At 51.1% G+C, this 13,216-nt stretch overlaps 1 protein-coding gene across 1 annotated transcript in view; it reads left to right on the forward strand.

Moving 5' to 3' along the window:
* The window catches only part of PTPRU (protein tyrosine phosphatase, receptor type, U), an 88,600-nt gene that overhangs the window by 58,567 nt on the left and 16,817 nt on the right, over nt 1-13,216 (forward strand). Inside the window, exons 16-21 of the mRNA XM_011981751.1 lie at nt 5,256-5,446; nt 6,180-6,255; nt 6,758-6,834; nt 12,109-12,145; nt 12,818-12,906; nt 13,005-13,121. Of these exons, the coding sequence (XP_011837141.1) occupies nt 5,256-5,446; nt 6,180-6,255; nt 6,758-6,834; nt 12,109-12,145; nt 12,818-12,906; nt 13,005-13,121 (587 nt within the window). The remainder of the gene's footprint in view (nt 1-5,255; nt 5,447-6,179; nt 6,256-6,757; nt 6,835-12,108; nt 12,146-12,817; nt 12,907-13,004; nt 13,122-13,216) is intronic.

Consider the following 13,216-nt stretch of genomic DNA (forward strand, 5'->3'; position numbering starts at 1 on the left):
CTACTTGGGAGGCTGAGGCACAGGAATTGCTTGAACCTAGGAGGCAGAGGTTGCAGTGAGCTGAGATCACTCCACCGTACTCCAGCCTGGGAGACAGAGAAAGACTCTGTCTCAAAAAAGAAAAAAAAAAAATGTGTCCAGTAGATGAACTGAACTGAGCCTCAGCACCTTCTCTCTCTTTCTTCTCTGCCCTCCACATGCCGGTCTGGCTTCCATTTCCTTCTTTTCCAAACAGTGGAGGCCAGGTCTTTTGGTTTAGAATGGAAAGCCATGTTGATTTTAGTGCATCCTTCTGTGCAAATTTTAAATGAAGAACTTATCACGGTGGGTAACTGATGGCGGGACTGGTGTGAAGAAGCCAGCTGGAACCTTCCCAAGGTGTTGGAATGAGCCCCGTTGTCTCTGAAGTCCTGCCTGCGAAAACCCTCAGATCCTCCTGGGCCTTGTCTGTCTGGAGCTATTGACTCCTGTGGGTGCCAGTCGGTGTTGGCCAAATTGTTTGTCAAATAAGTGCCAGTTTTTTCCCTGCCCATCAATGCACTTTAATCAGGTTAGCAGAGAGAGCAGTGGGGACAGCAGGGTCTCAGAGTCAGGTGAATTCAAGCCTGAGTTTGAATCCTAGTGCTGCCATTTAATGAGTGAGTAGCTTAACTCTTCTGGGCCTCAGTTTTCTCATCTGCACAAGAGGAACAATGAGAGTGTCTCCACCATAGGGATATTCTAGGGAATAAGTGACTTAAGAATTGTGCGGGGCACTCAATATGTTAGATATGGCTAGCTCTTATTACAGGCTGTGCTTCTTTAGGAAAGAAACTTACTTGCTAATTGCAAACAGTGGAGGAAAAGTTTGGGGTGCTACCAAATGGTATAACTGGGGGCCTCTCTTCATCTGAGGGTGGTGGGAATCAGGGGAAGTGCCCATCGCTGAGGGAGGGCTGAGGATTTTCATTTCCAGATGAGGAGACTGAGACCCAGAGAGGTCAAGGAACTTGAGCCAGAATTTGAATTCAGGTCTCTCTGACTCCAAACCTAGTGTTCTTTTTTCTGGGCCTCGGCCCTCCCCGTAAAACATCAGCTGTCCAGTGGTTACTCACAGAAGATGTTCCACAGTCACGATGGAGCCAGGAAGGGCCTGGGAGAGCCCTGGGGTGGAGACTTTGAAGGTGGGCCTCTGGGCAAACTGGTCCTTAGGGGTAGGGGATGGGGTGGAGTAGGAAGTGTGTCTCAAGTCCCACAGGGGAACTCATAGGCAAGGAGAGTAGAGACCTGTCCTCTCTGGGCCCAGAAATTGGAGGGTCCTCTTGGGAACATCATCATCCTGTCCTTTCCTGGTGGTCTTATTTGTAGAACATCTTGTGTTGTTCTTAGGCTCAGCTGTCAGCTGCCCAGATGTGGCTCTGGCTTTCCAGGTGGGACTTTTTGCTTGTTCTCAGCCACTGTGCGCTGATTGCACACGTCCTTGTGGGGCTGTGCCAGGGCTGCCAGCTCTTCAGGATCTCTGGGATAAACTCTTTGGTTCTCTGCCACCCTCATTTGCTCCTTTCTCTGCCAGGAGAGCTCTCTGTGGAGCTGTCGGCCCACTTTCCACAAAGAGCACGAGGGCTTCTCCATCTCGCCAGTTTCTTCTCTGAGTTCTTTGAGCCAACAGAAGTCCCTCTTCTTGAAACTGTTGCACTTGTCTTGTGTGTGTGTTATGGACGCTCCTTGGAATCATCTTTTCAAGTTGCCTTTTAGGTTACAGACCCAAGATCTTACAGCAGAGAAGGACCAAGACTCTTGTCAGCCAGCTTCCCTGGCTTTCTGGCACTCAGGAGCTTCCTTCCTTTCCTGGAAATGACTAGTAATGTCAATAGCTGCCCTTGCAGGTGCGCGCTGTGTGCCAGGCACTGGGCTGCGTGCTTTATATACATTATTATATTTAATATTTACATCATTATATTGGATTGTAACAATTTTTACCTTCACTTGACATGTGAGAATGGAAGTGTGGAGAGAGTAAGTAACATCCTCACAGTCACATACAGAGCTGGGAATTGATCTGAAGTCTGACTCCAGAGCCCATCTCTCAGAGTCTACATTGCATCGTGTTCCCCTGAGGATGTTTCATGAAACAAACAAGAAAAGCCGTCCGTGGCGAAAGATGTTCATGAAACATTGCTGTTTCCACTCCTCTCTTGAAGATTTAAAATGCACACAAACACGCCAAAAGCCCCAAGAGGTCTTGCAGGGAAGAAACCTGTTTGTTTTTGTTTAAACTAGAATTTCACAGACTCCTTTAAAACACAGAATTCCTCTTCCTCCTCTTGCTCTTCTTTTTAATGGGATACCACTTAATGATCTCGCATCCCTACTATTTTCTGAAACACTCTGGCAACCACCATATTAGGCCAGTCTGTTCTCTTTGGACCTCAATTTCCCCATCTGTAAAATTAAGGGTTTGGGCATCCCACCACAATGGCATAACTGGTACTTGATTTGCCATCCAGCTGTAAGCAACCAGAAATCCAGCTAAAATATAGGAATCAGTTGCTTTCAGACATTGAACTATAGACAGCTCAAGACTGTGGTTCCTGAGAGCAGAGAAACAAATGAGGTGAGGCCATCTTCAAACCATGGCACAGGAAGGTGGAACCCAAGCACAATGGGGCAGCCTCACTGACCTGGTTGGAGTTTGGGGAAGTTGGGCTCGTCAGGGGGTCTCCTGGTGATCCTGTATTCAGTCTGCCAGTTAGTTGTTGAGTAGGAATTCTAGGCCAGGCACTGGAGAGGGTTCTTGCAGGGAGGGTCATTTCAGCTGAGAGTTGAAGGATGAGTATGAGTTCATCAGGCAAGAAAAGTAGGGGGAGGAGGGATTTTGCAGGGAGAAGGATAACATATATGGAGTAGGGGCAGGTATCTAAGCCCCACTGACAGTCCCCCACTGGACCCTGCCAGCTTAGACCTGGGCAGAGATTGGCTCGAAAATGGGAGGGCTGGACTTGAATAAGCCCCTTGCAGCCTCACCCAGGGCAGGAGGAGGGACATGAGTACAGTCATGCACCGCATAATGAAGTTTTGATCAACAATGGACTGCATATACCATGGTGGTCCTAGAAGATTATAACGGAGTTGAAAAACTCCTATGACTTAGTGACATTGTAGCCGTCATAATGTCGTCGTGCAATGCATTACTCACTGGTTTGTGGTGATGCTGGAATAAACCTACTGCATTGTCAGTTGTAAAAAAGTTTAGCACATATAATTATGTGCAGTACGTAATAGTTAATAATAATGATGACTGTATTACTGGTTTATGCATTTAATATACTATACTTTTAATCATTATTTTAGAGTGTACTTATTTTTTAAAAAGTTAACTGTAAAACAGCCTCTGGCAGGTCCTTCAGGAAGGGTCCTAGAAGAAGGCACCGTTTTCATAGGCGATGACAGCTACATGTGTGTTATTGCCCCTAAAGACCTCCCAGTGGGACAAGATCCGTGGAGGTGGGAGACGGCGATACTGATGATCCTGACCCTGTGCAGGCCTAGGCTAATATGTGTGTGTGTGTGTGTGTGTGTGTGTGTCTTAGTTTTTAACAAAAAATTTTAAAAAACCAAAAAAAAATTTTAAATAGAAAAAAGGGTATAGAATAAAGATAGAAAATATTTTTGTGCAGCTGTACTATGTGCATGTGTCATTATAAAAGTCAAAAAATTCAAATTAAAACATTTCAGTAAGCTAAGGTTAATTTATTATTGAAGAAAGAAAACTATTTTTAAATAACTGTATTGTAGCCTAAGCATACAGTGTTTATAAAGCTCATGGTAGTGTACAGGAATATTCTAGGCCTTCATATTCACTTACCAGTCACTCAGTGACTCACCCAGGGCAGCTTCCAGTCTTGCAGCATCATTCATGGTAAATTGCCTTATACAGGTGTACCATTTATTATTATTATTATTATTATTTTTCTTTTGAGACGGAGTCTTGCAAAAGACTCCGTCGCCTGGGCTGGAGTGCAGTGGCGCTATCTCGGCTCACTGCAACCTCTGCCTCCAAGGTTCAAGTGATTCTCCTGCCTCAGCCTCCCAGGTAGCTGGGATTACAGGCTCATGCCAACACACCCAGCTAACTTTTTGTATTTTTAGTAGAGACAGGGTTTTACCATGTTGTCCAGGTTGGTCTCGAACTCCTGACCTCGTGATTCTCCTGCCTCGGCCTCCCAAAGTGCTGGGATTACAGGTTTGAGCCACCGCACCCGGCCCATTTATTATGTTTTATAGCATATTTTTACCGTGCATTTTCTGTGTTTAGATATGTAAATACTTACCATTGTGTTATAATTGCCTACAGTATTCAGTACAGGTTTGTAGCGTAGGAGCAATAGGCTATGCTGTGCAGCCCAGGTCTGAGGAGTAGGCTGTACCATCTGGGTTTGTGTAAATACATTCTGTGGTGTTCTCACAAAGACCAAATCACCTAACAATGCATTTTTCAGAACGTATCCCTGTTGTTAAGCAATGCATGAGTATTAAGTGAGTGAGTGGAAGTGTGTGTCCCAAGGCGGGTGTGGCTATTTTCTCAGTTCCAGGACCTGATCTCCAAGACCAGAGTGGGACGTCCTTGGGAATGCTGAGCAGAACAGCCGGGGACAGGGTGGTCCTGGGGGCTGCGGGGAGGGTGGTTTCCCAGGGTGTGTGAGGAGCTACGCACCTCTCCACCCACTCCCCCATTGGCTGCGGCCCTGCACGGGCTGACAGTGGAACTGCCTGCGCAGGAGACAGGCTCCTATTCAGGTGCCTCACATTAATCTGCAGAGGGGTTGGCAGTAGCTGCTAATTTCCAATTTGCTTGTCTTTGAATGGGGGTAATTGCTGGGAGTTGCCAGTGTTCCAGGTTGTTCTCTGGAAGAAGGGAGGAAGAAGGGGCTGTCTGTCGTGGGCTCTGCGGAGCGCTGCCTTCTGCAGGGAGTGCGGTGAAGGCTCATGGGGTGGAGTGAGGGGATAATGGAATCATAGCCAGGCACGGCCACAAGGGCCTTCGGAGACCACCTGATCTGACCTGCTCATTCTACAGGTGGAACTGAGATTCGGAGGGAGGGGATGTGCCCAGGATCACACAGGGTGGGCCTGACTAGGTGCTTGGCTCCAGCCAACAACCCAGCCGTCCTTGGCATTGGCTGTGCCTCCCTTCCCCCATACCCCCCCAGTCTCTCCAGGGCCCCCAAGGCTGGGACGTGTGTGTCAAGAACTTCTTTGTCTTTCTCTGACTGCAGGAGACCAGCGCAGCGGTGGGGTCACTGAGGCCAGCAGCCTCCTGGGGGGCTCCCCGAGGCGTCCCTGTGGCCGGAAGGGCTCCCCGTACCACACAGGGCAGCTGCACCCTGCAGTGCGTGTGGCGGACCTTCTGCAGCACATCAACCAGATGAAGACGGCTGAGGGTTACGGCTTCAAGCAGGAGTACGAGGTGCACGCCGGCCCCGGGCCAGCAGGACCCCTGCGGAGGCCTCACCTGGTTCTCACTCTCTGTGGACTCTGACCCTGGCAACCCTCAGCCTAGCCCTGGTTGGACCCCTGCTCTGACAGTTCCCAACTCAACCTTTTTGACCTTGACTCTGACCCTCATCCGAATTTTAGACTGATACGGTTTTTCACTCTCATGCTAACCCTGATTTGAAATCTGACTTTGAATCTCGTCTCCATCTTTATGTGGACTGTGATCGGGATCCTTATTCTGTCCCTAATCTGAACCTGCCCACCGACACTGACCTTGACCTAATCCCAGCCTGACATTGATCCTGAGTGTCATCCTAAGCTCCGTTTGAACTCTGGATCTCATCTCACCTTTGTCTGAACTCCGACATCGCCCTTATCCTAATCTAAATCTGACCCCCACCTTTACCTTCTTTCTAGTCCTTATTCTCAGCCTGACCCTTATTCCAAAATGTTTTTGAACCCTGACCCTCTTTTCCTCTTTTCTCATTTCCCTTCCCCCCACACGCCTTGGTTTTGACCCTGGTCCCTGGCTTTATGATAAAAGGACCCACAGTGACAGTGACTTTATCTCAGGCCCAAGTTCAGCTTGAACCTGGCCCTTATTGTCCCACTCCCATCCTGCCTACATCATCCCCATTGAGGGGAAGGGGCCCTATGAGTGAGGGTCCCTCTCTCCCACTGACCACCACTTCCCCTTCTGGTAGAGCTTCTTTGAAGGCTGGGACGCCACAAAGAAGAAAGACAAGGTCAAGGGCAGCCGGCAGGAGCCAATGCCTGCCTGTGAGTCCTGGGGAAGGGCCTGGGGTCCAGGGCAGTGGGCGGGAGGGCATCAGGAAGGGGAGCACAGCCAGGGTGAGCTGGGGCAGCCTCAGAGATGATAGTAGCGTTGGCCACCTTTTATTGAGGGCCTGCCACATGCCATGCCCTGTGCTTGTTTCATTTATTCCCGTCAATTCCCCTGTGAAGCGGGAAATACTATAATCCCCGTTTTACAGATAAGGAAACTGAGGCTTGGGAGATTAAGATTCCTGCTCAAGGTCTCAGAGCTAGTAATTGCCTGAGCAGCATACACTCTTGGGCCTCGTTGACTCCATAGCCCAGACTCTACCCCCTGGTGTGTCCTGCCTCCCATGGTGCCCAGAGACTACTGGTAAGCCCTGAGACTCTAGGTTCCCAGGTGGCCCTGCCTGTGCCCTATCCCCCAGCCTCCAGGAATCCCTCCCTGACTGCCTAGCTCTGGGCTCCCCAGTTCAGCCCCTGCCCACCTGCTCTGTGTTTACAGATGATCGGCACCGAGTGAAACTGCACCCGATGCTGGGAGACCCCAATGCTGACTACATTAATGCCAACTACATAGATGTGAGTGCCTTGCCCTGTCATTTCTGCAGACCTGGCCCTGCCCGCTCCAGGCTTACTATCCAGGCAGGGCAGAAACCTGTTGGGATAAATGGGGATTCAAGTGGCTGAGTTTGGAGTGCCCCCATCTCTGCAGTCAGTGCCAGGGTGCTCAGAGGAGGGAGGACAGTGGGCAGCAGATTCTGGAAGGCTTTCCGTAGGCTGGAGTTGGCCTGAGAGATGAGGTGCTTTAGGGAAGCAGAGCAAAGGGAAGAGGCAGACAGCTAGGCCAAGAGGTGAGGAAGGCGGGAGGCATGGAGAATGGGATTCTCACCGTGCACCGTGAGGCTGAAGAGGTAGGCAGGGGCTGGATTGTGAACACCTAAAATGGCAGGCTCCGGAGTGGGGGCTTTTTCCTAGGGGCACCAGGGAGTTGTTAAAGTGTTTTGACCATAATCAGAGTGGTCCTTTAAGAATAACAACACACGTTTATCCAGCACATACTGGGTGCCAAGCACTGTGCTAAGCACTTTACACCCAAGATCTCCTTTTCTGTAATCCCTCCACCCACCCTCCGAGGCACTTAGCACCATGACCTCACTTTACAGGTGAGGAAACCGGGGCTCAGAGACGCGAAGCAACTTGTCCCGGGTTGCACAGCTAGTGAGTGGTAAAGAAAGGACTCAAATCTCAGCCTGTCTTTGTCTAAAGCCTTTGCTGCCGTGAGGCTGTCCTGCCCCCTGCTGCAGCAGCAGGACTTGGATGGATGGGAGGGAGGGGCCAGAGACAGAGTAGGCAGCCAGGAGGCTTGGGCTTGGGTGTCAAGGAGAGGTGATGAGTCTACTCCCTAGGTGTGGAAGAGGGGTGAGACGGGACAGGGCCCCTAACCCCTACAGCAAACCAAGTTTGGGAGAGCATCATTTAATCACGTATGAAATAAATTTTAAGCACTTCCTTTGTGCCACGCATTGTGCTGGGCACCAGGGATACAGATGTGAACAAGACAGCCATGACCTCTGCTTTCCTTGAATGTATCTGTTCGAATGGGTGAGACAGACATTTCTACAAATCAAAATAACTTCAGATGAGATGAGCAAGTGCAGGCCAGGAGAGAGATCACACAGATTGGGTGTTACACAGCAGGCTAGTGGCAGAGCCAGGGCTGGCCTGGCGGGCTTTTTGGAGGAAGCAGGGCTTGAGCTGCCTCTGGGTGGCTGGAGAGGAGAGAGAAGAGTATCCCGGGTGGGGAGCTGCCTAAGCAAAGGCCTGAGGGGCCAGGCGGAGCAAGGCACAGGTCTGGGAGCCGAGGTAGTCAGGGCCTCTGGAGGTGGCCTCTCCTCTCCCTCTTCTTCTCCTCCTCCTGGGGCCAGATGTGCCATGCCATGTTTCCCAGAATCCCTTGCTGCCTCCCCCACTCATCCTATCCCTTGGTTGGAGTCAGGGCCAGGCCTGGCCTCGCAGACTTGGGCAGCTTTGGTGACAGTGGGCCTCTCCTTGGTCTTGTCAAGGTCCCAGTTGGCTTCTCTTGGGCCCTGGCAGGGACACACCACTCCCCACTCTGTGGCTCAGCCCGGCCCAGCCTGCCCGTCTCCGCTCTGCCTGCCCTGCTCACATTGCCCATTCTGGCCACTCCTGTGCTCCGTCCACCTCCATCTGCCCCTGGCCTAATATCTGTCTCTTTTGCTTTGTACTGTTCCCTCACTGGAATCATTAAGATTCGGATAAACCGAGAAGTAAGTATCTCTCTCCCCTTCTCCTCCTCCTCCTCTTCCTCCTGTCTGTCTGACTGGCTGTATCTCAGACTCTCTCACAGTCTCTGGCTGTCTCTCTCTCTCTCTCTGTCTCTGTCCTTCCTTTCTACTTATGTGCCCAGCACCAACCGTCCATTTCAGCAGCCTGGCCAGGGGCCGCCCAGGGCTGAAGATTCGAGAGTGTTCCTATTGTAAGCAGTTCCCTCCCATCCTCCACTGCCTTGAGCAGGGGCAGCAGTGTTGGGGGTGCTTCCCCTGCCCCATTCTGCACTGGTCACCACTGTCTGTCACCTTCCTTCCCTGGCCCCGCCATTCCCCAGGAGTCCTCCCTAGCTGCACCTTCTACAGGACCCTTTGGAGGGTGCAGGGGAAGCTGCCCTGGAGGGCCCTGTTTCTGCTGCTTGAGGGTCAAGATCTTGGACAGCCCCAGGTCAGCCTCCTAAAACTGCTTTCCCTAGTGTTCAAATACCTTCGTGATCAGTTTGCCTGAAACTCAACCCTGACCATTTTCCCCTCAATTTAGCCTTAATTTGAATGTTTTTTGGAGGGAGCAGTTTGGATATTCTGTTTTAAAATTATGCATTTTTTTTTTTTTCCTTTTTGAGACGGAGTTTCACTTTTGTTGCCCAGGCTGGAGTGTAGTGGCATGATCTTGGCTCACTGCAACCTTTGCCTCCCCGGTTCAAGTGATTCTCCTGCCTCAGCCTTCCAAGTAATTGGGATTATAGGCATGCACCACCACACCCGGCTAATTTTTGTATTTTTATTACAGATGGCGTTTCACCATGTTAGGCTGGTCTCAAACTCCTGACCTTAGGTGATCCACCTGCCTTGGCCTCCCAAAGTGCTGGGATTACAGGCATGAGCCACCACACCTGGCCCATTTTTTAGCCTTTTAAAATTAAAAAAAAAACTACCATAATTCATCTAGCTATTCTCTGATTTGATTTCTTTTTTCTTTTTTTTTTTGAGACAGATTCTTGCTCTGTCACCCAGGCTGGAGGGCAGGGGTGTGATAATGGCTCACTGCAGCCTTGAACTCGTATGCACAAGCAATCCTCCTACCTCAGCCTACTGAGTAGCTGGGACTACAGGCGTGTGCTGCCATGCCTGGCTAATTTTTTTCATTTTTTTTTTTTTTTAAAGAGATGGGGTCTTCCCAGCACTTTGGGAGGCCAAGGAAGGCAGATTGCTTGAGTCCAGGAGTTCGAGACCAGCGTGGGCGACATAGTGAGATTGTCTCTACAAAAAATACAAAAATTAGCTGGGTGTGGCGGCTCATGCCTGTAGTCCCAGATACTGGGGAGGCTGAAGTGGGAGGATCGCTTAAGCCCGGGAGGCAGAAGTTGCAGTGAGCCGAGATCATGCCATTGCACTGCAGACTGAGCAACAGAGCCAGTCCCTGACTCAAAAAAAAAAAAAAAAAAAAGAGACAGAGAGAGAGAGAGAGATGGGGCCTCACTATGTTGCCTAGGCTGGGAGTTTTTAATACATATATACTGTTTCCATAATATTTAATGATTGATATGATTATTTGCTATTTTGTGGGTGCTTTTTCCATATTGTCTCCTTTTTCCTTTAAAAAATATATTTCTTGGCTGGGTGCAGTGGCTCGCACCTGTAATGTCAGTACTTGGGGAGGCTGAGGCAGGAGGATTGCTTGAGCTCAGGAGTTAGACCAGCCTATGTAACATAGTGAGACCCTGTTTCTACAAACAAACCAACAAACAAAAATTAGTTGGATGCAGTGGCCTGTGCCTGTAGTCCCAGCTACTTGGGAGGCTGACGTGGGAGGATTGCTTGAGCACTGGAGTTCGAGGCTGCAGTGGAGACAGTGGCATAGAGTGACAGCAGGAGGGAACTGAGCTAGACATGAAGTTCCAGTGCTGTGGGCTGGGAGACGCTGGGAGGCTTTTCATCATTACTCACTTTGACTGTGTTTTGGTCATTTTCATGGGAACAGTGAGCAGGTATCCAACAGAATCTCTGAGTGTTTGTCTTGCTATTATCCTCATATTGCAGAGGAGAACAAAGGCTTAGAGAGGTTGAGAGCCTGGCTACTCAGAGGATGTTTTGAGGCCAGCAATATGGACACCCCCTGGGAACTGGTGATGCAAAATCCTGGGCCCCACCCCAGACCTTTGAATCTGAATCTGCCTTTTAACAAGATCCCCGGGAGATTTATATGCTCAAGAAAGACTGAGAAGCACCTTCTCAGCGCTCAAGAGTTACACAGCTACTACTGCATAGCTGTGGCAGGGACCCAGGTCCATTCAGCTCCAAGACTCGGATTCTTCACCCCATAGTCAATCACCTTCTGCCCCAGCAATTCGTGACTTCCATTTGATCCACTTGATTCATTTGTATCTTCAAGGATACTGCTTCAGCTTTAAAATAGTAGTAGTAGTAGTAATAATGGCTGTTACTGATTAAGTACTGACTTTCTGCTAGACCCAGTGCCAGGCATTTAACATACTACTTTATTTGCTCATCACAACAGCCCCTCAGAGGTAAATGCTGTAATTGTTCCACTTTATAGACACGAAAATGGAGGCATAGAGAAATGAAGGGGTTTTTGCTCAAAGGCACACAGCTAGTGAGAGGTAGCGCTGGGATTTGAACCTTGGCAGTCTGGCCCCCGGGCTCCTCAGGCCTGGGAAGTTCACGAGACCAGAGTTGTTGCTGGGAGCTGTGTTGAGAGTGTAAACTTGAGGTAGGGGCCTGGGCTAGTTTTCTCCGTGCCAGCCCTGCAGTACTAATTCCCCTTTCCGCATTGCCCGCATTGATGCCCTTGGTATCTGGTGAATTCTTTCGCTTAGAAAGATGAGGCCTTATGGCAGGACCTCATGGGTGGCTGTGGCCCTGGAGTGGCTTGTGGGAGGGCAGGTTTCTCTCCTTAGCTTGGGGGCTCTGGGGATGGAGGATGAAGTAGCTCTTGGCCTCTCTCTTGTGGGAGGTGGTACAGGTAAAGTGCTTAGCACAGTACGTGACCATAACAGGGTCATTATTATTGATCTTAAAGATTTTAACATTTTATCTAAGGGCCATGAGTAATGCCTGTGCCCATATACTTCCATCCTGAAGCCCTCATCTAGGCCCACCATGCTCTGAGTGACTGAGGAGTAGGGGGGAGGGGTACTGTCCATGCTGGTTATCCCGAGGGGGGCTAGGATAACTGACAAACTCTGGTTACCCCACATTTGGGATCTGGGTTGTTTAGAGCTTCTGGAACCCTGGGAACAGGCAGGGCCATTGGGGACTCTGTCTCCCAACGACAGCCTGGCACATAAAGGAGTCATGTTCTCTCCGGGGTTGCACAGCCCAGGTTGGATTAAGTCCACAACTCTGGTGTCCCAGCTGCATTTCTCCACTTCCTCGGGGACTAGGGGGGATGCAAAGTCACCCTGGGTAGGAGATCCTAGGGACGCGAGGGCACAGTTCCCTGGTGGGGTAGGGGTTCTGCCGCTGGGAGGGGAGGGCAGAGGGGGTGTGAGGGAGTGAGGGGCTGCTCCCTGGGGTCTAACCGCTCCCTCTCCTCCTGTTCCAGGGTTACCACAGGTCAAACCACTTCATAGCCACTCAAGGTACCTGGCACCTCTGCCCACATGCACCTTCCTGTGTGCCTCCTGGCATGCTGGAATGCCCTCAGCTTGCCTTTCTGCCTCCCCTGCTGATCCACTTGGATTCCTGAATGTCCCCCAACCCTCGCCACATTCTGGCTCCCTGCTTGTTCATCTGCTCCCTATTCTGCTGGGTCTCTTGGAATCTGGCCGACTGCCTTTGTCCCCTCTTTGTGTTTGTGTCTCCCTGATGTGCTTGGTCCATCTGCGGTTGCTGGTCCACCTGCCTGTCTCCAAAGTGGTGTTTGCGAAAGGGCTAGCCGGGCTCAGGTCTCATGGGTGTGGGTTGGGCCTCTCGGTCTGGTGGCTGCCTGGGTTCTTCTGTTTGCATCTCTTTCCGCGACCGTCCATCTGTCTGTCCCTCCTGGACACTCATGCCATTGCCAAACCATCTGGCCCTCCTCCAGGGTCCCATTCAGGATGAGCGGGCTCTTTAGCCAGGCCCTCTCCTGATGCAATGCAGCCTCAGGGCCCTACAGGCAGGCGTCAGCTGCAAGCTGGGTGTTGTGGGCAGCATGAAGCCCCTGTTGGGGCTCAGGAGGCCTCCTGGCCTAGGGCGTGGTGCTGGATGGTGCTGGGTGTGCTGACCTGGGGTGGAGACCTTGTCTCATGGACAGGCATCCTCTGCATCCCCAGGGCCGAAGCCTGAGATGGTCTATGACTTCTGGCGCATGGTGTGGCAGGAGCACTGTTCCAGCATCGTCATGATCACCAAGCTGGTCGAGGTGGGCAGGGTAAGCCGGGCTGTGGGGCGAGCTGGGGCGCATGGCAGGCCAAGGGGGCAGCGACGAGCCCACTGAGTCCCGTCCTGTGGGGCCTTCAGGTGAAATGCTCACGGTATTGGCCAGAGGACTCAGACACCTACGGGGACATCAAGATCACGCTGGTGAAGACGGAGACCCTGGCTGAGTATGTCGTGCGCACTTTTGCCCTGGAGCGGGTGAGTCTCCCCGCCGCCTGTTCCCTGCAGAGGGTGCCTGAGCAGGGATCAGAGCCCACTCCCACTTCCCCCAACTCTGGGAGCAGGAGGGTGAG

The sequence above is a fragment of the Mandrillus leucophaeus genome, unplaced genomic scaffold (genome assembly GCF_000951045.1).
Source record: "Mandrillus leucophaeus isolate KB7577 unplaced genomic scaffold, Mleu.le_1.0 Scaffold23, whole genome shotgun sequence".
Lineage (NCBI taxonomy): Eukaryota > Metazoa > Chordata > Mammalia > Primates > Cercopithecidae > Mandrillus > Mandrillus leucophaeus.